The sequence below is a fragment of the Oryctolagus cuniculus genome, chromosome 4 (genome assembly GCF_964237555.1).
Source record: "Oryctolagus cuniculus chromosome 4, mOryCun1.1, whole genome shotgun sequence".
Classification (NCBI taxonomy): Eukaryota; Metazoa; Chordata; class Mammalia; order Lagomorpha; family Leporidae; genus Oryctolagus; species Oryctolagus cuniculus.
In genome coordinates, this window is record NC_091435.1 from 52,057,152 (window position 1) to 52,084,067 (window position 26,916).

At 37.6% G+C, this 26,916-nt stretch overlaps 1 protein-coding gene and 1 pseudogene across 9 annotated transcripts in view; one reads left to right on the top strand and one right to left on the bottom strand.

The window, feature by feature from the left end:
- The window catches only part of EPHA6 (EPH receptor A6), a 1,017,309-nt gene that overhangs the window by 780,364 nt on the left and 210,029 nt on the right, over positions 1 to 26,916 (top strand). For all 9 annotated transcript variants that reach the window (XM_017347166.3, XM_051859383.2, XM_051859384.2 and 6 more), the window contains one exon: positions 7,492 to 7,677. In XM_017347166.3, the coding sequence (XP_017202655.3) occupies positions 7,492 to 7,677 (186 nt within the window). The remainder of the gene's footprint in view (positions 1 to 7,491; positions 7,678 to 26,916) is intronic.
- On the bottom strand, positions 22,787 to 24,238 carry LOC100349991 (hsc70-interacting protein pseudogene; annotated as a pseudogene).

A 26,916-nucleotide genomic window follows, 5' to 3' on the forward strand; every position in this document is an offset into this window, starting at 1 on the left:
ATAGGACTCTGAAAAACCTTATTTTTGAAAAAATAAATACAGTAATATAGCACATATATTTCAAAAATTACAAAGAATGTCTTCTGAGAAACAGACTTAGTGAATGAAATTCTACCTAAAATATTAAATTTTACATTACTGAAAATAGAGCTGTAATATGAAAAAACTCTTTTGCGTTTATTATTTTAATAGAAAATCTGCCTATTATTATCCCTGGAGAATAAATAAAAACACATTAAAATGTCTACTGTTCTGAGTCATGGTTTAATTTACAGAGGTGTTAATGATTATCCATGTACATTTTCTTTAGTTTAAGATAAAATGACCTAATAACATACTTTTATTTATGAACCATTAGTATTTTAAAGCTATGCAAAGTCTATTACTGTTAAAGACTCATATAATAGCGTTTTAATAGTAACTCAGCATACAGATTTTTAATGAAAATTATTACGTTGTATACATTTTTGGAAAGATATTTTTTATCCTATTTTTTGAAGCAATCCACTAGCTGACAATCCACTAGTTTCTCTTACTCATGGCCGTCTAAACATCGGCCCTCCACTGTGAATACTGATCATTTTTCCAGCCTGTCTGAATCCCAGAATGTCTTACTTGTGCTAGAGCAGGAATTCTCATATACTCTTGTGGTCGCCTTCTCAAGTAACTCTTGCAAATGTTGAGTTACAGAAATGTTAAGTTTCTCACGGAGTTAAGCACAGATGGAGGTGCTGTGAGGATGTCAGTACAATCAAGCATTCGCTAACATTCGTTACCCATGGGTTCACTATGATAGACACTAGAGGATTAAGAAGAACAAAAAATCATTATACTTGGAGGCAAAATGAATAGATTACAATTAATGAGAAAATTTCTGTTGATAAGAGAATGCAGGAGGGAACTTTAAAGAGTATTATGAAATCATGTTTAAAAGAAGGATTTTATTTGGCCTAAAATTGAAATTATTGTCTGAGAATTCCCTCTGTGCCAAGTCATGTCTTTAAGTGTCATCCATGTATTACCACAAATAAGTGGCTCTCTAAAAAACAAAAATTTATTATTTTACATTTTTTGAGTTTTTTTAATGAGTTTTTTAAATGAGTTTGTAAGGGTGATATCCTAATTGGATAGGATTGGTAGTCCTACATACACATGCATGAAGGCAAGGCTATGTGAAGACACTGAGAAAGGCCGTTGCCTGCCAGCCAGGAAGTGAGCTCTATCTGGAACTAAAGGAGCCAGCACTTGGGGTTTAAACTTCTCAGTCTTCAGAACTGTGAGAAAATAAACTGCTCTTGTTTAAGCCACACAGTCTAGGATGCACTGTAATGGCAGCCTGAACAAATACAAGAGATGATGGTATGGTCCCTAGGAGGTGCCTAGGTGCTTGCACAAGTATGCAGTCCAACAGGCAGTGTGTGTTTGAGACTTAGCCTGAAGGCAGTAGTTCATGGTAAAAACTGAGATAGTGTGTATACTGAAAAGAGAACGTGGCTGAGAACAGAACTACAGATTTCCTGTAACAGTGCTGTCTAATTCTCCAAGTGAGCTCAACAAATGGTGGAATGGGTCTTAAGTTTCAGCTTCAGCATATGTGTGTGGCTGAAGGGCAAGTGGAAATGGTGGGCACAATAATAGAAGCCACAAGAGACAGTGCAGGGTGTTTTATGTGCCTTTTCTACCTAAAACTCTGCAAACAGAAACCGAGACTCAAAAAGATTGAGTAATTTTCCCTGGGTCATAGATTGTTTATTAGATTTGATTTCTAACATGATTCATCTGATGGTGGAAGAGAAAATCAATTTTGATAGGGTGTCAAGTGGAGCTAGTTTTGAAATGCAAAAACAAACTAAAAAACCAACAACAACAAAGTTCAGGCTAAAGAGGAACTCTTTTGATATACCTGGAGGCAAAAGAAAAAGTTGGTAGGAGAGGCCATCTGGCAGAGGCCGATATACTTGGTTTAAAAAGGTGTTCTAGGGCTACAGGCATCAGTGAGCTACAAAAGTTAAATATAATGAATAAGTATTCAACAAGGAAGCAATACACTGGATTTTATGATCACAGATAGAGGCAATTTTAATCTCCTTTGGGGTCAGTGCTGTTTTTGAAGGGAAACATGTCTTAGCAGAAAGGAGTAAAAACTAACCCCCCAAAAAGAGGCTACCTAATGTTTGAAGTATGATATGGAAAAATACTGTTAATATGTTACTTAATTCACTCACTAAAGAAATCCTTAACCATTGTTTGGTAAAGAGTTTAAAAGCTCACATTGTGAAGAAATCTTGCTTTCTTGTCTAAACTTTATAGAACTAACAATGAAAGATCCTCAAAGTGGATATTTAATATAACTTCCAGAGTGCCAGTATAATTTTTAAAGACTCATTGGCTCTGAATCTTGCAAATATTAAGAAACAAATCTGTATCTCTCGAGAAGCAACTACATGATAGGTATTTTAACCTGCCTGCAATTGTTCTAAAGCAGGAAAACGTTATTTTCCTCTAATGTAAAAACCAATTAGTGATGAAGCTAGAAGTCCTGCTTCTAAGAGCCTGTCCTGCCCCCACTTACTAACCCGCTCCTCTTATTGACAGTGCTAATTAGTCAAGAGATATCTTGCAGTGTGTTGAATTTTTCTTTGAGGTTGGGTCACAAGTATTAAAATATCAATTCAACTGGTGTTTTATTATAAATATTCTTAAAAATATTCTTTTTCATGTGCAAAATGTGTCACGTGTATCAGGAATGTAGAATTAGTCATAAGGATATTGGTATTTCACCCTGAAATAACAGGCATTGTATTAATATACTTGAGGAGGTGACCCTCCTGATAACATTAATAATAATGGAATTTACCTTAACACCTCAAGAAACTAATATATGTCTCTAGCACAAAATTAGAAGTTTAATGTTAGATTTTTTTCCTCCATGCCTTTTCCTTTTTCACTCCTTCTTTATATTACATGCAAAAATATTTTCCTAATTGCCTTTTTTAAAACATTTATTTATTTGAAAGTTAAAGCAAGAGAGGGAGAGAGTTATAGCAAGAGAGGGAGAGAGCTACAGCAAAACGAGAGAGAGAGAGAGAGAGAGAGAGAGAGAGAGAGAGAGAGAAGAGAGAGCTCTTCCAACCACTGCTTTACTCCCACATGGCCACAATGATTAGGGTTGGGCCAGGCTAAATCCAGGAGCCAGGAGCTTCTTCCCAGTCTCACATGTGGCTGCAGGGAGTCAAGCACTTGGGCCATCTTCTGCTGCTCTCCCAGGCACATTGGGAAGCTTGGTTGGAAGCGGAGCAGCTGGGATTAAAACCCAACACCCATATGGGATGCTGGTGCTGCAGATGGCAGTTTAACTTGCTGTGCCACAGCACTGGCCACTCCTAATTGCCTTTGCACTCAGAAAGACATTATCAGGCTCTTCTGTGGGATGAACTTAGGCAAATCTGTCCTATTTGCACAGCTGGACTATTTACCCAGCACTTCTCTGTGCCATGGGAGCTGCTCCCCGCCAGCTGAGAGGGGCTGGAGTTCAGCTTCAGAGCCTCCAGGATCTGCTGTGGGAGGGCACTGCTGCCCAGAAAATCCACCTGCATCAAGTCCATTTGCTAAAGAGGTTGTTCAGCTACATCTTACCCACAAGAACAGTGAGGAGAGGGATTTCCAGTAGTGTTATCTGAGACCTTACCAAGTTCCCCCAGATGCTAGAGAATCATAGATTTTGGGGCTTTAATTTAAGGACTTACATTCATAGTATCTTTTTTTTTTTTTTTTTTGGACAGGCAGAGTTAGTGAGAGAGAGAGACATTCATAATATCTTAATAAACCTTCGCTTTAGAGAAGGAAGACCAGAATGAAAATAAAACTTATTAATTGGTTACATAAAAAGTATTACTTATTTTAGCCGAGCGACAGGAACTTTTGTATTTTTGCGTAGCATTGTAACCTTGCCTTTCCCTGGGCTTACACAAAATAACCAAGTGGACCTGCTCTGTCCCATGTTGTCATGATCTCAAAGTAGCCTAGTTTGAGGTTGTTAGAATAAAAGAGCCTAGCTCTGAGTCCAGCTTGCTTTCAGATTCCAGACCCATTATTATTTTTTTTTTTCATTTGCAGTTAAAAGAACCTGTTGGGAGTGGGAGACTGAATTAGAAGAGTTAGTCGGGGGAGGCTTTCTGCAGAAGGGGCATCGAAACTTTACTCCTAATAAGAGTATGAAGAAGGACTGAAAAGGATGTAGACGGGGGAGGAAGAAAGACAACTTGTGGTGGAGAGCATTCCTGTGGGAGGGAAACAGCAAGTGTGAGGAGAGGAACGTCTCATCCGGTCTAAGAGATAAGACAGAAATCATCAGGAGCCACGCCCTGGCTCCAGTGAGTCTCAAGAGGTTGGAGATGGGAGAATTCCAGAATCTCAGGCTGCAGGGAGGAAAAGTGTGACTCCTACATGTGGTCTGGACTGCCCCTCACTGTTCGCACTCATCTCTCACAGTTTTAGTTCAATTATGTAGGATTTATGTGGGAAAAATCCAATATTAATTGATACCTTAATGTGACCCTGTATGTTATACAACAAAATTGCTTGTCCAAGAAGATTTTACCAACGTCCAGGGAGATAGGTGGGGTTGGTGGTTAGCTACTGAATGAGCTGTCAGTAGCAAAAAATCAATTATCCTAGATATAATTTTCTTCGCTCTCTTGAAACTAGATGGACCATAGTGATTCTCTCAGACCATCTAACATACGGCATATCTGAGCTAGGACTTTATTTACACACAGTGGTGAAGGATTGGTAGGACACGATATTATCAATCCACTCACCTGTCTTTATCCAGCTGAATGCTATACAGTAGTTTAAAGACACCATTGTTAGCAATGGGGAACTTAGCATGGTGAAACAAGAAAATATTAACCATGATAAACAACCCATACAACAGAGAATAGTGGTTACAAGCATAGACTCTGGAACCAGGTAGCCTGGGTTCAAATGACAGCTCCACCACTCCAGTTGTGTTGATGTGGGCAAGTTACTTATCTTATTGACCCCAGTTTCCTCATCTATGAAATGGAATACTGGTACCTATTTTAGAGACTTGTTGTGAAAAAATATATATATATTAAGTTCTTCAGCCTCAAATATGTTTAATATAATAGTGATTGCCACCAAGACAAATAAATAGAAAGCATCATATTCTTTTAGTCAATGTGTTAATTACTAACTTTAATTGGTTATTGGTTATTTAACTGGTTAATTGACTAACCAGTATTTATAAATGTTCACATGTTTTATTGAGGAATGATTTTTCTTATTGTTATATACAGGGTCACTACCCTTGTTACAAAAGTAATCTCATAATGAATCATTCTGGTAATACATGAAATCATGTATTTAATTTAAAATATTTTTTCTGTCAGCCTGATATGTCTGATGCATCCTGTTGTGGATGTGGATTTTAATAAGTCTGTGACTGAGCTTTTTGGACTTTGCCTGAAGAAAGCACTAGGAGTCTCAGATCTTTAATTGAGGCAACCATATTTAGTGACACTGAAATAAGTGTGATAACAGCTTGCTCATGCAAAGCTTGACATGAAGAAAACACCTGCTTGGTGTTAATAAGATATATGAATTTTATAAAACAGAAAACCAAAGAAAATTACCACTATGTCTGTCTTGATAAAATACCGACAGAGTTCTCATTTATTTTATTATATTCAAAAGTTTATTTGAGTTCCTATGAAACATGAACAGAAAACTCACATGGATTATGTTTATGTGGCAGGTGGTAGATTTTAAAATACTGCTGAAACTTTATCTATAATAGCATATTTATTAAGGCAAAAATGTAAAAAAGAAGGAATACTTGTTTGGTTCTGGATACTCATTATAACAAACCGTAAGAATCTGAGAATGAATTTCAAGTACTTTAGTAGGCCTACATGTTTCAGACATTAGTTTGAATACCTACTCATACAAAACCTTTCTCTCAAGGTTCAGTGCCTTAAAAGAAAATATTAAAATTGTCATTTTCATGCATAAGACAATGCCACTTGTAAATCAGAAGCCTTATTATAAACAGAACCTCAAAATTTCTTTTTTATGAAATAAGAATATCACACACTAGGTTGAGAGCATCATTGACTTCTTCAAATGTTATTCGTATCTTTGATGCCAGAGTTTTGCAAGATTTGTGAAACTAATGCCATTCATATACACTGAATTTTCTAAGGACAACATTTTGCTTACTTCTGTTTGCATCCAACATTTGACCAGAGCTGCTTACTGATAGACCAATTGAAAATATTTTAATTTTATTGCTTTCATCATCTCAAAGGTTTAAATAACTTAAAGCACTTTTTGAATAGGTTTTATATAAACACCTTCACATATATTCATTCTAACTGTTTGATAGTACCACTATGATTCTGGGGAAAAGATGTTGTATAATTGCAAGAGGATTTTTTTATTATACCCACTTTGTAGATGAATGAATTCAGGTTCAAACATCATGCTCTGAAAATAATTTACTCTGAAGTAAATGTAGATAATCAGACCTCGAAAAAAATCTTAGTCTAGAATTTAAACTTTTTTGAATATGTTGCATTGCCCTAAGAAACCTGTAACCTTCTTTGCCACAACATTCACTCTTATCTACTTGCTAGCCTTTGTCCATGTCATTTTATTTATTTTTAATGTTATTTATTTATTTGAAATGCAGAGAAACAAAAGCAGTATTTACAGGGATTCATTTATAAGTTAAGTGTTTTCTTTTGTTCATCTAAATTTCTTGCTGGGCTATAAGCTCTTCAAAATGAACACCAAGTCTTATACTTGGAAATTCATAGAAATATAACACTGAGTGTACATGTAGTAAATGCTTGATTAATATTGATTATTATTTAATACACCCAGTGGAACCAATGCTGGACCATAACTTACATCACTGATTTTGTATTTCCATCCATGTGGCTTGCAATTTAGCCCACATAGTCACTTAATAGAGTTGAGTTCAGTGTAGTTTTTAAAATATGCCTATACACCAATTGACCCTAGCATTGATTTCTATTGGCCAGTGATGCCTAAGCACATAGCCTGTGGGATCAAATCAACTATGCATTTACCTGGTGGATTTCCTGAATAGAGTAAGCATTTGACTCATGTGTCAGAGTTGAGAACAGAAACATTAGGCAGTGATTGCTTTTCTATGAAATTACATTAGCATCACCACATTCCTAATCAGAATTTCTCAGCAGATCATGGGTGTCTATTACTGGTAGCTCCTGTGGTATAGCATATGAAAATGCATTCCATTAGTCATGATCAATGCTGCTGATCAAGCAAACTGTCCTTATAAACTTAATTTTTTAAAAAAGAACTCTTCATGGGAAAAATCACAGGAGTCGTTGAAAACAGAAAAAAGGATGGCATTGTATGGCTGATTCTTTTGAAGTATAAATGTTTTGCTTAAACAATTGCTTTTGTTCCCATTTTAAGGTGAATTTGGAGAAGTATGTAGTGGGCGTTTGAAGACACCAGGTAAAAGAGAGATCCCAGTTGCCATCAAAACATTGAAAGGCGGCCACATGGATCGGCAGAGAAGAGATTTTCTAAGAGAAGCTAGTATTATGGGTCAGTTTGACCATCCAAATATCATCCGCCTAGAAGGTGTGGTCACAAAAAGTAAGTCGCTCATTTTCTACATTCTTTATTCATATAATTATTTAAATTCCTTTAAAAAGATTAATAACACTACACAGTCAATTAAGTGGATAACTTAGTTCAGAAATCATCTTCTGATATTATCCCTCAGAGTCTTGATACCAGGATATGACATTATCAGAGTTTGCATTGGTCACCAAACAGCTTGGAAGTGATATTTCCTACAAACCATTGCTAATTTAACCTGAAGTAATGAATCAAGAGTAAAGGGCTATATATTTTTTTCTGAATGTCAATATTAATGGGAGAAAAAACTTCAGTATTTTGCATCATTAAGTTAAAGTAATGAGCTTTAGAAGTAAAGTTCATGTACGAATATAGAATCCTTTATCTGCAATAACACTTTTCAACTGAAAGTTCTATATGGAACCCATCTACATAAATGGCATTAGAAATAAATTTATATAATTTATATTAAATGAAGATAAGAATTACAACTTCTGAAGTAAAAAATCTTGCTTTTCAAAAATGATCATATCAAGGTCATTCCTTTGTAAGAAAATTTCCAAAACATCTAAAATTAGACTTGCCTTCAAATAAATAGAGTTTTGTGTATTCACTTTCATTTGAATAGTGATAGGGAATAAACATCACAGTATTTCTCCTTATTTTGTTCACTAGTGAATTATAATATGTAAAATCCCATACAGATGCCATTAAACATTTCATAGAAATATCTTAACTCTTTGAGAGTCATTTTTGTTTCATAAAACTAAACTTTCTTTTAAAACCTTTCAAGTGAAGTTGAAATATGTCATTTAGAAATAGGAAAAAGTAAAAGCTTACTAAAAACATGTAATTGATTCTGTATCTGAAACTCCTAAGTTCTTCTCGCCAGGCATTGGCCATCACACTGTCCAAAAGGAGCAGAAGGTAACTGACGATCATGATAGTGCAGAGGACAGAAAAACAAGTGTTTTGATGACAGGTGTTGTGTTGTCCTGTTGCTTTACTGACTGACCATAATGGAATCTTTCACTATTCATCTCCTTGTGTAGTTCTCTTCTACATTTACATAGCCATTTCCATGTAGGACATTAGCAATTTGATGTAACTGAAGGCATCTTCCGTGTTTGCACATTGGTGCTTGTCCTCTTGCGGTTCTCCTTCCTGGGACCCAGACTCCATGCTCAGCCAAGAAGATTGCTGTGAGGAGGCCACATGCAATGCTGCAACAAGGAGAACTGAGGGGCTGCTGCTGGCAGCCACGTATGAGCTCCCATTACATAGCTCTCAATGCCAACCTTCTGACTAAACCATTTCCCAAATCCCTAGCACCACCACCATAGCTGCAGTTGTGGTCATGGTCTTGTGAAGCAAAGGAAACACTCAGCTCTGTCCAGTAGGCCCATAAAAACCTTAAGAGAATTAAATGGTTATCTTATGCCACTAGGTTTTGAATGGCTTGTTACACAGCAAGACAACCAGACAAGATGGATCTCAACTAGAATTTTGCTCCTGACACTTAAGATTTCTGTAGCTTTGGGCAAATTAACATCTCTGTCCTTTACGTCCACTTCAGTATAATGGGGTTAAAATAACTTCTATCCTATGGAATGCTGTTAGAATTAAATTTCTAAATGTATAATGATTTTAGCATTATATGTTACTCGCAATAAGTCACTATTACTGATTCTGTGTGTGCCAGACACCTTGCACACAGTTAACCATTTCATCCTCATAGCAACTCGTGAGTATAATTATCCGTATTTCATAGATGTGGCTCAGATGGGTTAATTAACCACACACAGACCTCTGATATATAGAATGTGGCATCACTGGTATTTAAGTTGAAGCCCATTTCACTTAAAACCAATACTTGTGTTTTTTTAGTTTGTTGCCTTTGTTTTTTCTATATCTTAGTAAGTCAGTTTAACACTTTAATTTTCCTGAGTTAACTACTATTAAATAAATAATAATCAATATTAAATGTTAAATAAATAAGTACTAAATATTAAATAACAGAAACCTACTTTTCAAATTAGGAAAAATATTTAGGTAGCATGAAATAAATTACCCCAATGTATGAAATTTGGAAAAAATCAGCTATGTCACAATGCCTAGTAAAGAAGATAAGATAGGGCCGGCGCCGCGACTCACTAGGCTAATCCTCCGCCTAGTAGCGCCGGCACACCGGGTTCTAGTCCCGGTCGGGGCGCCGGATTCTGTCCCGGTTGCCCCTCTTCCAGGCCAGCTCTCTGCTGTGGCCAGGGAGTGCAGTGGAGGATGGCCCAGGTGCTTGGGCCCTGCACCCCATGGGAGACCAGGAAAAGCACCTGGCTCCTGGCTCCTGCCATCGGATCAGCGCGGTGCGCCGGCAGCGCGCCTGCCGCGGCGGCCATTGGAGGGTGAACCAACGGCAAAGGAAGACCTTTCTCTCTGTCTGTCTCTCTCTCACTGTCCACTCTGCCTGTCAAAAAAAAAACAAAAACAAAAACAAAAACAAAAACAAAAAAAAAAAAAAAAAAAAAAAAGAAGATAAGATAAAAGAGAGAAATCAAGATGCAGAGAAACATGTTAATTATTTCTTTTGTATTTGTATTTTCTGTCTCTCGTGTCTTAATCTAGCATGACCATTCTAAGTTTTTCTTCTATTTTATATTTCTCTGGCAGGCAGAAGATAATATGAAGTTAGGTTATAAACATCTGAAGAATCTTAAAAATAATTACTTGACATTCAAGTCCTCTTATGTGTGGTTAGGTATGTGTGGATAGGTATGGGATACCTGAGAGTAAGTGTCTAAAACAAAATTTAAAAGGTTAAAAAGTATCAGATCTTTGTTTTCTCCCTGTAGTGAATCATATTGTCTTTTTCATATGTTCCTATTTGTTTTACTAACATATTGTCATAAATATATCTAAATTAGTGTCTATTAAAAGGAAAAATGTATGGAGCCATATAAAATAGTGGTTATTAGTTATCCTAAATCAGCCAAGTATACTTAATTAGATTATCTGTAATATATGCCAGTTTCAGATAGTTAATTTCACATAAACATCCAAGCAACCATTAAATGATTACTTGATGTCTCTAACAATCTCATTTAAACATGATACCAGTCCTCTGCAAGTCAAATTTATGTAATCCACAAGTCAATCCACAGTTGTCCCATTGCTTTAAAAAAAGAAAAAGCAAAGCAAGTAAAATCCATTTCTGTTTTAAGAAAGCTCTTTGAGAAAGGATAGATTCAGAATGCTCCTGAGTGGTAATCACTGTTAAGAGTTCTACCTTGCGGCCGGTGCCGTGGCTCACTAGGCTAATCCTCTGCCTTGCGGCGCCGGCACACCGGGTTCTAGTCCCGGTCGGGGCGCCGGATTCTGTCCCGGTTGCCCCTCTTCCAGGCCAGCTCTCTCCTGTGGCCAGGGAGTACAGTGGAGGATTGCCCAAGTGCTTGGGCCCTGCACCCCATGGGAGACCAGGATAAGTACCTAACCAACGGCAAAGGAAGACCTTTCTCTCTGTCTCTCTCTCTCACTGTCCACTCTGCCTGTCCAAAAAAAAAAAAAAAAAAAAAAAAAAAAAAAAACAAACAAACAAAAAAAGGATTCTACCTTGCAAGAGCAGGCCCCAGATAATGGTGACTGGTGCTGCCAAGACACATGCTGGGTGTGGAGGAAGGAATAATCCCCTTCCCGCAAAGATGCAAGATTCGAGCACATAGTTATACTGTTATCATCTTGATTCAAGTGCTATGGGATTGTTAGGAGAAAGGCAATAAATAAATGAATGCCTCATTCCCATAAATACATGGCAATTGTTCCAAGATTGCCTTTAAGTAGCTAAGAGATAACTAGCAATTAATGCTCCCTAAAGACTACCTTATTGCATTAAAGATAATACTGATGAAGATAAAGATGCTGTGTAGGTTTATAAGGGCATGTTTGTAGAGTGCCCTGGGATCTAAGAAACAAATGCAGACTCTCAGTTGAAAATAATACAAAATTACAGATCAAAATCTATGGTGGATACTTTTATACATTCTTAATTGCATTCTTTTTTCCTTTGTATAGGTTTTATATCAGATATATATTAAAAAGTTTGGAGACACTTTTGCACCTTTTCATATTTGGCCACATAACTGACTTGATTTTACACTTGAAAGTTATATAATTAAAAACTATATTATATAAAAAGTGTGCCTGATAAAAGCTGAATCTACTTATTTGATAAACATCACAACTTCATTAACCTATTAAGATAGAATTGATGTAAAGAGATGTATCAACCATATGCCTAGCACATGCTTTTTCCTCCAAAAAGCAAATAGAAGTCATCAGATTGTAGCCATGAATATAATGAATAAAAGTAATTTGTAATAACAATGTATACATTAGTGGATTTAACTATATTACCAGAAGAAAAAAGCTACCTTTGCTCCTAGGAAAAGATAAGAACTGCAATCTAATGATGAAGAAATACAGGGTAGTAATCACACTTCTGAAAATTGGGCACTGTAGTTTTTCATGATAATAGAACAACAGAAAAGAGAAATAATGAAGTGCCTATATCCCAGTTGAGTGGATCAACCCTAAATTTAGATAGAGTAACTGTACCTCACATAAATTATAAGTCCAGTAAGGAGTAATAGAAATCAATCACAAGAGTATAAAAAAGACCAGAATTGTGGTACAGTGTATGAAGCTGCCATGTGTGGCGCCAGCATCCCATATTTGAGTGCTATATCTAGTCTTGGCTGGTACTTTTCTGATGCAGCTTTCTGCTAATGCAACTAGGAAGGCAGCGGAGGATGGCCCAAGTGCTTGAGCTCCTGCCACCTGTGTGGAAGACCAAATGGAAGACCCAACTCTTGCAGCCATTAGGGGCATGAACCAGCAAGTAGAATCAATCAATGTCTCTATCTCTCCTTCTCTCCCTCCTTTCTCCCTCTCCCCTTCTCCCCTCTGTCACTCCACTTTCCTTCTCTCTCTGTCACTTTCTAGTTAATGAATGAATGAATGAATGAGTAAATATTTTTTAAAAATTTTTAAAGATTACCAAACATAACTTCATTTAATAATAGGACTTGTTAAAGTTTCCATATGACAGTACTGAAACTACAATAGAAAGTGTTAGGCCTGCTCTTTAAATGTTCAAGAATATTTTAGATTCCTTCCAGAGGGTTCTGATGAGTTTACATGGCATTTAAGAGATTAAATTTCTAGTTCTGATCCAGTTCTCTGCTAATATGCCTGGGAAAGCAGCAGAAGATGGCCCAAATGCTTGGGCCCCTGCCAACTGTGTGGGAGACCTGGAAGAATCTCCCAGCTTCAGCCTGGCCCAGGCTTGACCATTGCAGCCATTTGGGGAATGAAGCAGTGGATGGAAGAGCTCTCTTTTTCTGTCTGTCTCTTTCTGTGCCTTTCAAATAAATAATAAACCTTAAAAAGAGAGTAGATTCAAGCCATTTGCATATATTGTAATACATGTACAAGAATCACCTCTCTGGTCTCAGAATCGTATTCTGATTTTCAGTTATATAGCAGACATTTTCTCAATATTTCTATCATTACTGCTGCCAGTGAAGTGATATTTGCTTCTCTGTCTGGTTATACATGGGGAAGTCATATAGCCTCTTTAGATCTCAATTTTGCCGGCGCCGCAGCTCACTAGGCTAATCCTCCGCCTTGCAGTGCCGGCACACCCGGTTCTAGTCCCGGTCGGGGCGCCAGATTCTGTGCCGGTTGCCCCTCTTCCAGGCCAGCTCTCTCCTGTGGCCAGGGAGTGCAGTGGAGGATGGCCCAAGTGCTTGGGCCCTGAACCCCATGGGAGACCAGGATAAGTACCTGGCTCCTGCCATCGGATCAGCGCGGCGCACCGGCCGCAGTGAGCCAGCCGCAGCGTGCCAGCCACAGCAGCCATGGAGGGTGAACCAACGGCAAAAGGAAGACCTTTCTCTCTGTCTCTCTCTCTCTCTCTCACTGTCCACTCTGCTTGTCAAAAAATAAAAAAAAATAGATCCCAATTTTTTCCTCTTCACAACAGATTTAAAAATGCAGGTTAGACTAGATAAATAAAAGTCACAGCAGCACTAAAATTTTCTGATCCTATTCCTTTGCCAAAATAAGAAAATAACAAGAAACAATGAGGAATTTTTTTCAAAGATTGATTTATTTATTTGAAAGTCAGAGTCACAGAGAAGGAAATGCAGAGAGAGAGAGAGAGAGAGAGAGAGAGAGAGAATGAACGAGAATTTCTATCCCCTGGTTCACTCCCCAGATGGCTGCAACAGCCAGGGCTAGGTTGATCCAAAACCAGGACCCAGGAGCTTCTTCCAGGTCTCCTATGTGGGTGCAGGAGCCCCAGGACTTGGGACACCTTCTGCTGCTTTCCCAGGCCATTAACAGGTAGCTGGATTGGAAGTGGAGCAGCCAGGACTTGAACCAGCACCCATATGGGATGCTGGCACTGCAGGCAGTGGTTTAACCCGCTATGTCACAGCACCAGTTCCTGTTAGGAAATTTTATGCCAGTGATAACTTATCAGCCCCCTCCAGATTAATTGTACCTTCAGGTTCATATGGATGGTCCAAAAAGAAGATAGGAAGGTTCAGGAAAAAAACGACAAAAGCACAAGTGCCTTTAATGAAGTTTTCAATTTATAATCTGTAAAACAGAAGAGTTACAGGTAAAATTTTCCTATGAGTAGAAATCAAGTTTTGGACATATAATAAATAGATTATAGAGACAAAAAACTCTGTAAATCTTATTCCCATGGTAAACATTATTATTATTATTTTGTGAGTGTGTGGAGGATTCAGCTCTGCTCTGCTGGCTAAGTTGGATTGTGAGATTTTTGTTTGTTTGTTTGGGGCTTTTTTGGTTTGGGTTTTTGTCCTTGTTTCCAAGAGACATTTCCTGAACAGTAGAAGACAGGCACTGTTGCTGATTAAAACCCAGGGTTATAGAAAGAAAGGCTGTTGAGCGAGAAGCTCATTGTTGCTGATGGCCCTCTGGGAACAATAAATAAGGGGGCCATTATTTCCCGAAACAGGGTGGTATGTGCTGATTTGGATATAATTATTCGCTAATGTATTCACTCAATTCATATTGATTGAATGCCCATTCTTGTAATCACTATTTATGTAATAGCAAAAAAAAAAAAAAAAGCAATCTACAGAAAGGCACAAAAAGAAATCTAAATATACAAACATAATTTTAGGTAAGGAAAAATAACCTGAGTTCTTTGAGGGCGCAAACTATGCCTAAGTGTTGTAAGAGTATATTCCAGGCAGAGAAAAGAAGGAGTCTAAACTTGTGCTAAGAAAGAATTTGGCAAGTTAGGGGAGCAGCAAAAAAGGCTGGAGCAAGGTATTATAAATTTGGTTACATTTGACAAGAAAGCCCAGTGGTTGGCCAAACAGTAAGGAGACAGGTATAGTAATTTAAGTGAAAAACAAAGAGAAAATAGGTTAAAATAAGAATAAAGCAAGAGAGTACCTCTGTGTTTCCAAAGATAAATTCAGAGTTATTGAGTGGCTGATTGGTTTTATAGGAGGAATGAGGGAGATGGGATACATGATTTCCAAAAAAATGATAGGACATTCTAGAGAAATAAATATTTACAGGAAAAACAATTCTGGCTTGAATATGTCACATATTCAATAAGTATTACATTCTTTTATTTAGGAATCCTTAACGACTTCCAGGAGGTACCTAGAGGCTGGCTGAGTCAGGGTGCAGGTATAGTATTCAACAGATGGCTGATGGTTGTTCATTCAAGCCATAGGGAGAATGAAATATTCCCCAGAAGGCTGAGGAGAACAAGCATTAACAGGAAAACTGAAGAAAGAGGAGGTTCCACTTTCTAAGAATGAGAGAAAAACCAATAGAATAGAATGAGCTGGGAAGCCAGGTGGGGTAGGGATTGTGAAGCATCTGTTAGGTAGGGCAATCAGGAGAGCACAGTTCATTAAAGCATACTGTGGGAACAGGGCAGGGTGTAGGGTAGTGCAATGGCAGTGGACTGTGAAGTGAGGCACATGCATGCTGCAATCAGACTGATATTTTTAACAATGCAAATTAGATGTATTGGTTAGCCTTCTTTAAGTTATTCATTCACTGAAATACAATTTATGATATTATGCACCTCATATTATGCACCAAGAACCTCTCAAAATGTTCGATATTTAGCAAAGTGCCTGCCTTCCTGAGTCAGGTCCCTGAATCTACCTGGTTTGGTTATATTCATGTTGAATGAGACATAGCCAAATTTGCTCAAATTTCCCGCTTGTTTCTCTTTCTTTTCTAAGTCCCTGAGTATATGAAAGGAAAAGTACCACACTGACCTTACCTGGGTACAGTAGCAGAGAACAATGATGTGAACAGGCTATGGTGTCTAGGAAGCTCAGCTTCCTCTGGACTCCCAGCCTTCCTGTCTTTCCATGGTATAAGAAGCATGTACATTTTCTGAGGTGGTGAATAGAAAGCTGAAGTGTTGGCATATGTTTGAAGTAGCTCCCATGAAGAATGTGAAAGAAAGAAAAGATGGTTAGGATGAAAATAGAAAGAAATTCAACTGAAGGGCAAAGGAACAGAGGAGAGACATCCAAAAGAAAGGAAATTATGGTTTTCTGTACTTTTTTCTATTATCCTTAAGTATTTACTCTTTGCTTTTGATATACATGGTTATGAATTTTTGCGCAGTATCTGGAGTCTCAATGGATTCTCACATTTAATGCAAAGTATTTACCCATTGGGATTATAATGTATACATATTGATAAGCGGAAAAGGGACCACATGTGACCATAACCAATTGTAACAAAATGACATCACCTGATAACCTTAGGGTCCCATCCAATTCAATCAGCTCTAGGTTAATTGGAATCAGCAACATGTTTACTTTCTGCCAGCGCATACCTCCCTCCTCAGAAGAGACAATCAACTTTTTCTCTATCCAGGAGTTTATTCTTGTCCCTTCAATGTCTACATTTGTGGGTTTTCTCAAAGTCATTAATTCTAATCACCTCCCTAGGTCTACTCCTAACCTACACTTTCCTTTGTGGTTCTGCCCTGCCCCTAAACTATCATGTTAATTACTGGGTAAACTGTAACATGTACTAATAGCTTTTTTAAAATCTTGTAACAAGTTGTTCAGTGGGACACTGCAAATGCCAGGAGTTAAGAAAGGGGAAAGTAAATGTATCTTGATGCATACTTAATGTCTCCATTTTATACCTCCAAATAAAATTAAATGAAACTATCTAGAGGTAAAATCTTACTCATTGCAAAAATTAAATATCCCTCTCATTGTATTAAACTAGGGATGCATGATGTCCACATGTCATGCTTAGGGACGTTAAAAAGATTTCTTGGTAAAGGAGGTGTCTTATAGAATATACCACTGGAAAAGTACTTTATATGTATTCAGGGAAAGTTTGTTCAGCAAATACCCTATTCCTTTTCAAGCTTTTACCTACTCATTTATCATCAGTAATACATCTTCCTGGAACAATTATTTTGGTTGCATTCTAATGTTATTATTTTGATTTCTTTCTTCCTTCTGTATCTATTAATTGGAACTGTTTCCATAAGAACTGTATTACAGAGTATCCTATAAGTGTAATTATATAATATATAGCCTTTGGGGTCTGTTGTATTCACATAGCAGAAAGCACTTTAGATTCATCCATATCCTTTGTTACTGAGTAGTCTTGAGGAGTACTTATGCATGCACCACACATTCTCTTTGCATTCGGATAGTTGAAGAACATCTGTAATGTTTCCAGTCTGGTGAGTTAATAAAACTGCTGTGAACATGCATGTGCATTTTTATGTAAAAATATATTGATAATTGTCCTGGGTGAATACCTAGAAATCTAGTAAATGTGTATACAGAATGTGTGTGTAATCATAGTATATACAAAAATATGAGAATTTCTTTTTTTGGACCTTTCAATTTATTTTTTATTGTTATAAATAGAACAGATTTCATACATTCCATAGGTACAGTTCCCTGAAGGTAGCCACACTTTCCTGCCTCCCACCTCCTCTAACTTCCGCTCCTTCCCTCCCCTTTATTCCTTTCATCAGCTTTTGTAAAAGAATAATTTTAATCCACTCTATATTCACAGGCTTAATTAGCTTTTAACCATAATATTCTACAAGTAGGAAGAATACAGTTCCATAGGAGTATATAAACAAGAGCTAAAAATGGCAGTCATATTACAATATATCTATTCATATAAAATCTTTGCATCAATATTAACTGCCTCATGTTAGAGAATACATATGATTTTTTGTCTTTCTGAGACTGGCTTATTTCACAAAGCATAATGTTTCCCTTTTGCAAGCATTCTATTGCAAAAGACAGGATTTCATACTTTATTATAGCTAAGTAGAATTCCATAGTGTCTATATACAACATCTTCTTTATCTAGTCATCAGTTGATGGATGCCTGGGTTAATTCACCATCATAACTATTGTGAATTGAGCTGCAATTACCATGGGGGGTACAAGTAACTCTTTCAAATGCTGATTTCATTTCATTTGGGTAAATTCTCAAGAGGGATGGCTGGATCAAGTAGCAGATTTATTTTCTGATTTCTGAGGAATTTCCATCTTAACTTCCATAATGACTGTATGAGTTTACATTCCCACCAATAGTCGATTAGTGTACCTTTTCCCCCACATCCTCGCTTGCATTTATTATTTTTCAATTTTTGGATGATAGCCACTCTAACTGGGGTGAGGTGAAGCCTCTCTGTGGTTTTGATTTGCATTTCCCAGATGGCTAGTGATCCTGAGCAATTTTTCATGTGTCTATTGGCCATTGGCATTTCATCCTTTGCCCATTTCTTAACTAGATTGCTTATTTTGTTGTTGTTGAGTTTCTCGAGCACTTTATAGATCCTTGATATTAATCCTTTATAAGTTGCATACCTTGCAAATATTGGCTCCCGTTGTGTCAATTGACTCTTCACTTTGTTGAATGTTTCTTCTGACTGCAGAAGCCTCTTAGCTTGATGTAATCCTGTTTGTCTATTTTTGCTTTTATTGTCTGTGCTTCAGGGGTATTTTCCAAGAAGTTGTTGCCTATACTAATGCCTTGCAGAGTTTCCCCAATGTTTTCCTCTAGTAATTTGATGGTATCAGATTTTAGATTTAGATCTTAGATCTGTTTTGAGTTGTTTTTTATATAAGGTGTAAGGTAGAGGTCTAGTTTCATACTACTGCACAAGGTGATCCAATTTTCTGAGGACCATTTGTACAAGAGACTATTGTTTCTCCAGAAATTGATTTTGGCTCATTTGTCAAATACTAGCTGGTGGTAGATGGGTGGGTTGATTTCTGGGTATTCTATTCTATTCCATTGGTCTAGATGTCTATTTTTATGCCAGTACCAGGCTGTTTTGATTATAACTGCCCTGTAGTATGTCTTGAAATCTGGTATTGTGATGCCTCCAGTTTTGTTTTAAAGATTGCTTCAGGTATTTGGAGTCTCTTTTGTTTCCATATAAATTTTAGAATCATTTTCTTTCTCTATCTGAGAAGAATGTTGTTGGTATTTTGATTGGGATCGTGTTGAATCTGTAAAATGCCTTAGGTAATAGGGACATTTTGATGGTGTTAATTCTTCTAATCTGTGAATATGGATTTTTTTCCATTTTTTATGTGTCCTCTATTTCATTTTTAATGTTTTGTGATTATCATTGTAGAGATCTTTCACATCCTTGGTTAAATTTATTCCAGGGTCATTAAATTTTCTTTGAAGTTATTGTGAATGTTACTGATCTTACAAGCTTTTTCTCAGCCATGGGATTGTCTGTGTATACCAAGGCTATTGATTTTTGTGTGTTAATTTTATATCCTGCCACTTAACCAAACTCTTTTATGAGTTCCAGTAGTCTCTTAGTAGAATCTTTGGGTTCCCTTTTATATAGAATCATGTCATCTGCAAATAGTACGGGTAGTTTGTTTCCCTCCTTTCCAATTTGTATCCCTCTGATTTATTTTCCTTACCTAATGGCTCTGACTAAAACTTCCAGAGCGATATTGAATAGTAATGATGAAAGTGGGCTCCCTCTCTGTTCTAGATTTTAATTAGAATGCTTCCAGCCAGCTTTTCCCAATTCAATATGATTGCTGGCTGTGTTTTTGTCATATAATGTTTTATTGCATTAAGGAATGTTCCTTGTATACCCAAATTGCTCAAGGTTTTCTTCATGAAAGGATGTTATATTTTATCAGATGCTTTCTCTATACCTATTGAGATAATTGTGTGGTTTTTATTCTTCAATTTGTTAATGAGATGTATCACATTTATTGTTTTGCATATGTTGAACCATCCCTGCATACCAGGGTAACTTCCACTTGGTCTGGGTGAACGAACTTTCTGATCTGGTGTTGGATTCTATTAGCAGGTATCGAGAGGATTTTAGCATCTGTGTTAATCAGGGATATTGATTTATAGTTCTCTTTCTTTGCTGTATCTTTTCCTGATTTTGAAATTAAGGTGATACTGGCTTCATAGAAGGTATTTGGGGGATTCCTTCCCTTTCAATTGTTTTTAATAGATTGAGAAGAATTGGAATTAGTTCTTTAAAGGTTTGGTATTATTCAGCAGTGAAGCCATCTGGTCCTGGGCTTTTTTTTTTTTTTTTTTTTTTTTGAGGATCTTTTTACTGATTCTGTATCTTGTTATTAGTCTATTATTTTTACTGATCTGTATCTTGTTATTAGTCTATTTATGTTTTCTATGTCCCCATAACTCAATTTTAGTAGATTGTATGTGTCTAAGAATCTACCCATTTCTTCTAGATTTTCCAATTTGATGGCATGTAGCTGTTTGTAGTAATTCTATTGATTCTTTTTTATTTTTGTGGTATCTGTTGTAATAGCTTCTTTTTCAATTCTGATTTTATTGATTTGTGTATACTCCCCCACTTTTTTGGTCAGTTGGGCTAGTGGTGTATTAATTTTGTTTATATTTTCAAAAAACCAGTTCTTCATTTCACTGATCTTTTGTATTTTTATTTCAATTTTATTTATTTCTTCTCTGATTAAATTATTTACTCCTCTTAATTTCTGGTTTGGTTTGTTGTTGTTTTTCTAGGTCCTTGAGATGCATTGTTTGATCTTAATTGATGCCTTTCCGATTCATTGACGTAGGCACCAATTGCTATAGACTTCCCTCTTAGCACTGCTTTTGCTGTGTTGCTTTTCCCTTAAGTGTGATATGTTGTCATCTTCATTAATTCTAGGAATTTTTATTGCATTTTTTATTTCTTCTAAGACCTGTTCACTGAGGCATGCCGTTCAGTCTCCGTGAATTTGCATATTTTCGAGAGATTCTTATTCTTGAGTTGTTAATTTCCAGCTTCCTTCTGTTGTGGTCAGAAAAGATACATGGTATGATTTCAATTTTTTTTGAAATTGTTGAGACTTGCTTTATTGCCTAGCATAAGGTCTATCATAGAGAAAGTTCCATGCACTCATGGAAAGAATGTGTATTCTGCAGCTGAAATGCTCTGTAGCTATCAATTAGGTCCAGTGCTCCATAGTATGGATTAGCTCTGTTTATTCTTTGTTGATTTCCTGCCAGTTGATCTATCCATTGATGGAAGTTTGGTGTTGAATTCTCCCATTATTATTGTATTGGAGTGTATATCTCCCTTTACATCTATTAACATTTGTTTTGAATAGCCAGGAGCCCTGGCATTGGGTGCCTATTCATTACTATAGTCATATCTTCCTATTGAACCAATCCCTTCATCATTATGTAATGCCCTTCTCTGTCTCTTTCAACAATTTTTATGTTAAAGTCTGTTTTATCTGATGTTAGGATAGCTATATCACCTCTTTTTTGCTTTTAGTTAGAATTGGATATCTTTTTCCATCCTTTTACCTTCATTCTGTATGTATATTTGTTGCTGAGGTGTTTCTTGCAGGCAGTAAATAGATGGGTGTTGTTTTCTAATCCATTCAGCCAATCTGTATCATTTGGTTGGAGAATTTAAACCAAATTACATTCAAGGTTATTATTGATAAAAAATGCCCTGGTACTTCAATTTTTCCATAAATAATCCTATTATTTGCTTTGGATTTGCTTTGTACTCCTACTAGGAGGTTTTCTGCCTTCACATTCTTTGATAATGATGACTATCATTTTCTGGTTCTGTGTGTACAGCCTTAAGAAGCATACAGTTGTATTTCTCCTTTGAAATTTTAACTGTCCACACATATTAAATTATAATTGTATAGGCCCACGTCTTTATCTACTGTAGACCAAAATCAATTTAAAAGTAGGAAAGGACAAACTGTGTTTCCCACATTACCTAATCTTAAATGATAAAGCACTCAGTCCAAAATTTGGAATGGATACAGAAATATAGCATTGTGTTTTCTAGGCTTGAGAAATATACATAGTATGTGAGTCAGTTTGTGTTACTGCAACAAAATTGCCAAGACAGTAACTTATAAAGCAAAGAGAATTTTGTTTAGCTCACAGTTTTAGAGGCTCAGAGGCATGGCACTTGCATTAGCTCAGTTCCAGTGAGGACTGCATGGCAATGGCATATGGCGAGGGTTGGAGCCCATGCTGACTTGGCAGTCACATCAGGAATCAGCATAGAGGGAGGGGGCTAAACAAGCTTTTATAAGAATTTTTTTTTTTGTGGAAATAATATGAAGCATTTATTTGATATATTGGACAAGAACAGAGCTAAGTAATCCAACATTACTGCAGCATTACAAAAGAATCATCCCCTCACCACAGTGTGAGATTTCAGTGTAATCTGCTCAAGGGTGCGTGTCATATAAAACATGGTAAGACTGCCGCTGCCCTGCAAGTGCTTCCAGTCCCTACCCAGGTCCTACAGAAATACTGGTGGTCCCAAAATTTATTGAAATAAATCACTTTATTTTTGAAAAATAAAGCATTTAAGGACAAATCAAAATGCCTCAGTAACCATATATCCAACTCAACCTTCATCTATTTAAATGAGTTATATATGCTGCCAACTACTAACCTTTATTTCACTCACACTAGAGCAATAAATCTTCTGTACTTATGTATCTTCCTTGCCCAATTATTCAAAGGAAAAAAACTCAAAATGATTAGCAAAGAAAAATGGAGGAATTAACACCCTTTTTAATTTGTTTTAAACATTTTTAAGGTTTAAAAAGTTTAAAGTTTGTAATTCCTAGTAGGAAAACATTATCTAATGACAAACCACTGTCAAATGCTTCAGCTGCATTTGGTGCAGAGGGGTAGGGATTATCTTCGAAGCACCCCAGCTCTCTGAGGAGAAGGTCAGAGGTACACTGGTTTGTATTATTGCGACATCCATTAGGTGATCTGGGCTGCTTTTCCTTCAGCAAGGGCTTTGTCAGAAGGGCATTATGCTTGACCTCCAAATTTGGCTGACAATTTACTGATAAGATTCATAACCTTGGGGTTACTCTGGTATTTCGACATATTTGTAGGGTTCTGGGCCACATCCTGGAAAGCCACCATAACTTCTGGATCCTGCATGGCTGCAAGAACCTCTGGATCACTAAGGATTTCATTGAGGCCAAGCATTCCTGCCATTCCAGGCATGGCCCCTCCCATTCCAGGCATTCCTCCAGGAAAATTTCCAGGCATCCCCCCAGGAAAGCCACCTGGAAAAGAGCCATACTGAGCTCCTGATTGTCGTCTGGCTTCTTCCTCCCTCTGCGCGCGCTCATGCTCTTCTCGAGCCTTCTTGACTCTTTCCATTCTTTCTTTGATCTCTCGTTCTTCACGTTTTCGCTCATACTTTCTCCGATGTTCTGCAATTTTCTGGGCCCTGGGTTGAACTTCCTTCAGCACTGCACTGGCATCTTCATCATAATCCAGTTTGCAGGCAAGGGCCAGATCATGGGCGGCTTCTTCCCAGTGGCCCAGAAGTCTGTGTGCTTTCCCTCACCACTTGTAAGGCTGAGCTGAATCAGGATTTATGTCAATGGCTCTGTCACAGTCTCGGATGGCAGCATTTGGCTTCTGTAATTTGACGAAGACGCTTGCTCTCTTGGCGTACAGAATGGCCAAGCGAGGATTTAGCTTGATGGCATCTGTGAACAGGTCTATGGCTTTCTGTAGTTCACCATCATTTAGGGCTTCAAAGGCAGCCCCTTTCTTCTCATTTGCCTGGTCCATCATCTCCTCAGTTGTCTCTACGTTTTCATCTCCCATTTCCTGAGGCGCATCAGTGTCTGGTTCAATTACACCTTCATTGTCAATTTCTAGATCACTTTCCTCACTTGACGGCTCGTCTGTCTGTATGGTCTCCTCCGCCTTCTTACTATCTGTTTTTTCTTCCTTGATATTTTCTTCTGATTTAGCTTTATGGGTAGCAGGTGGTACTTTACCCCCCATGCTCTCCACCCACTCTCTCAGGAAGCGCATCTCCTCCGTGTGCAGGACGCTCGGGTCCTGCTTACATAACTTCACGAAGGCCCGGAGCTCGTTCACTTTGCGGGGATCCATGGTCGGCGGGCGGCGGCTGGCGGCCCGATTCCAGGCCCGGGCGCTGGCTCAACGTGACCGCGTTAGTAGGGGAGCCTTTTATAAGAATTTTTTATGAGAACTCGAGAGGTCACCTGAGAACTACCAAAGGGTTGCATGAGAAATAACTCAGGCCCCCCAGTGGCCAATGGGCCTTGCACCTATCTCCCTGAGACTACCCTGAGGACCAAGCCTTTAATACATGGACCTTTGAAGGACACTCAAGCTAATATCTAGGTCATGGAAAGTAGACCCATTAAGTCCACTCATGCTTTTTGGAAAGCAATGGAAAGATATAAAATTATTGATATTTTTATTAGGTCACATCAACCACAGTGAGTGTATTTATTCATTTTTCAGTCATCACAAATGTCAGGCAAAGACATTGGTTTTTTTTTTTATTCTCTTCATTCAGATACAATGCCTGTTTAAGATACTTATTCCTAAATATAATGCATTGATCTTTTCCCCAAACATTAATAAGCATGGTTCTCTTGAAATAAGATCAGTTTTCATTTTGGCATTGCCATGTATTATATGGGATATGTCATTGTTCTTGTTATAGCAATCTACAAATACAGCAAGCTATAGCACCTCTGATACTTGGTCACTATTTCTTATACCTAATGGCTGAAGTATTCCATTACACTGAAATGAGAGTATACAAAAACGTGCTCCATTAGCTGCAGTTTCTATGATTTAATGATTTATTTAATAGAGATTATATCCCATTGCAAGAAATTCTAGGAGACTCCTTGGGGAAGACAGGTCTGGTAGGAAGTACGCAATTGCTGGAGGGACTTCAGCAGAGGGAGAGATGCTATTCAAAGAAAGAACAATGGGTGAGCCTTCTAGAATTTCTTAGTTTGTTCCAAAAATAAACAAAATTACATGTTTTCCTAAAAATGAGTTTCTAAATGGGTATTTCTTATGTTTTATTTAAATAAATTTGCTAAAGCAAAAGCTAAAGCTTCTCTCATGTCAACTCTAATGTTCCAAATTACTCAGTTTGAGTGCAACAGTGTCCCAAGGTCATAGAGTTGATTACTAACAGACACAAGAAATCATTCACACAAACTACCTCTAAGTAGAAAATTTGGAAAACTGTGTTTATTCAAGGATGAATGTCTTAATTATACAACATGTAAAGGTTAAAATTATTTCATAAGAGTAAGCAAATGAAAAAATTTCTGTAACTAAAATAATGCCACTAGTCCTTTGGTATATTCCACAGGTTTTTGCTACAGGAAGATTCTTAGTTGCAAAAGAAGTTTACCTTTAAGTTTGATTATGGGGATTCACCCTTCTTACTAATTAATTAAGTGCAGAACTGGCCAGGAAAGCAGAAATTTTTAAAAATTAGTTGAAAATCTGACATGAATAGAACAAACCCCAATCTACATCCAGTTTGAACTCCCTCAGCAGTTTGAAAAGAACCAAGATCTAGTGTTTGACAGTACACTGCAGTGACTCTAGTCATTACAGTGTATTTCATTCCATATAAAGAACTGCAGAAGAGAGGCCAGAAAGTTCCAAACACAGAGACAAGATAAGGCTGAGTGCCTGACTTGATAGGTTAATGCTGTTTGTATGTTGTGAAGTATTGCACAGTACCCCATAAAAACTGAAAGTATTAAATATCAATTGAAAATTTTAAATAATAAAATAATTCATTAAAAAAAATTAGGGCCGGCTCCGCGGCTCAATAGGCTAATCCTCTGCCTGCAGCGGTGGCACACCGGGTTCTAGTCCCGGTTGGGGCGCCGGATTCTGTCCCGGTTGCCCCTCTTCCAGGCCAGCTCTCTGCTGTGGCCCAGAGTGCAGTGGTGAATGGCCCAAGTGCTTGGGCCCTGAACCCGCATGGGAGATCAAGAGAAGCACCTGGCTCCTGGCTTCAGATCAGTGTGGTGCACCAGCCACAGCACACCGGCTGCAGCGTGCCAGCCGCAGCACACTGGCCACAGCGGCCATTGAAGGGTGAACCAATGGTAAAGGAAGACCTTTCTGTCTCTCTCTCTCTCACTGTCCACTCTGCCTGTCAAAATAAATAAATTAAAATTAAAAAAAAACTTAGTTGTAAATATAATGGAATTAGGAGATATTTTTTCTTGCATTAAAAGCATGTCTCTCTCTTACACTAGGAAGAAATGTCTTCATTTACAAAATAACTTACTAGGGACCAGCATTGTGGTATGGGTAAAGCTACCACCTGCATATGGTACCATATGAGCACCAGTTCAAGTCCTGGCTGCTCCACTTCTCATCTAGCTCTCTGCTATGGCCTGAGAAAGCAGAAGAAAACGGCCCAAGCCCTTTGGGCCCCTGCACCTATGTGGGAAACCCACAAGAAGCTCCTGGCTCCTGGCTTCGGATCGGTGCAGCTGCAGCCATTGAGGCCATTTGGGGAGTGAACCAGTAGATGAAAGACACCTCTCTCTCTCTCTCTCTCTCTCTCTCCCCCCCCCACTTCTCTCTGTAACTCTGCCTTTCAAATAAAAAAATAAATAAATCTTAAAAAAATAACTTACTATACAGAGCCATTGTGAGAAAAGCCACACTCCAATTTAGAGCTTGATACATTAGTCATGAAAGACAAAATTAACCTCCTTTAAATGCTAACATCATTCTTAGCCTTAGAGGTAGGTATTATAGTAAATACTAGTATTGTAGTTTTTAAATTTTGTTTATAAAGCACCATTTCACTGGTGGAGAAATACTAAATTAATGTTATCT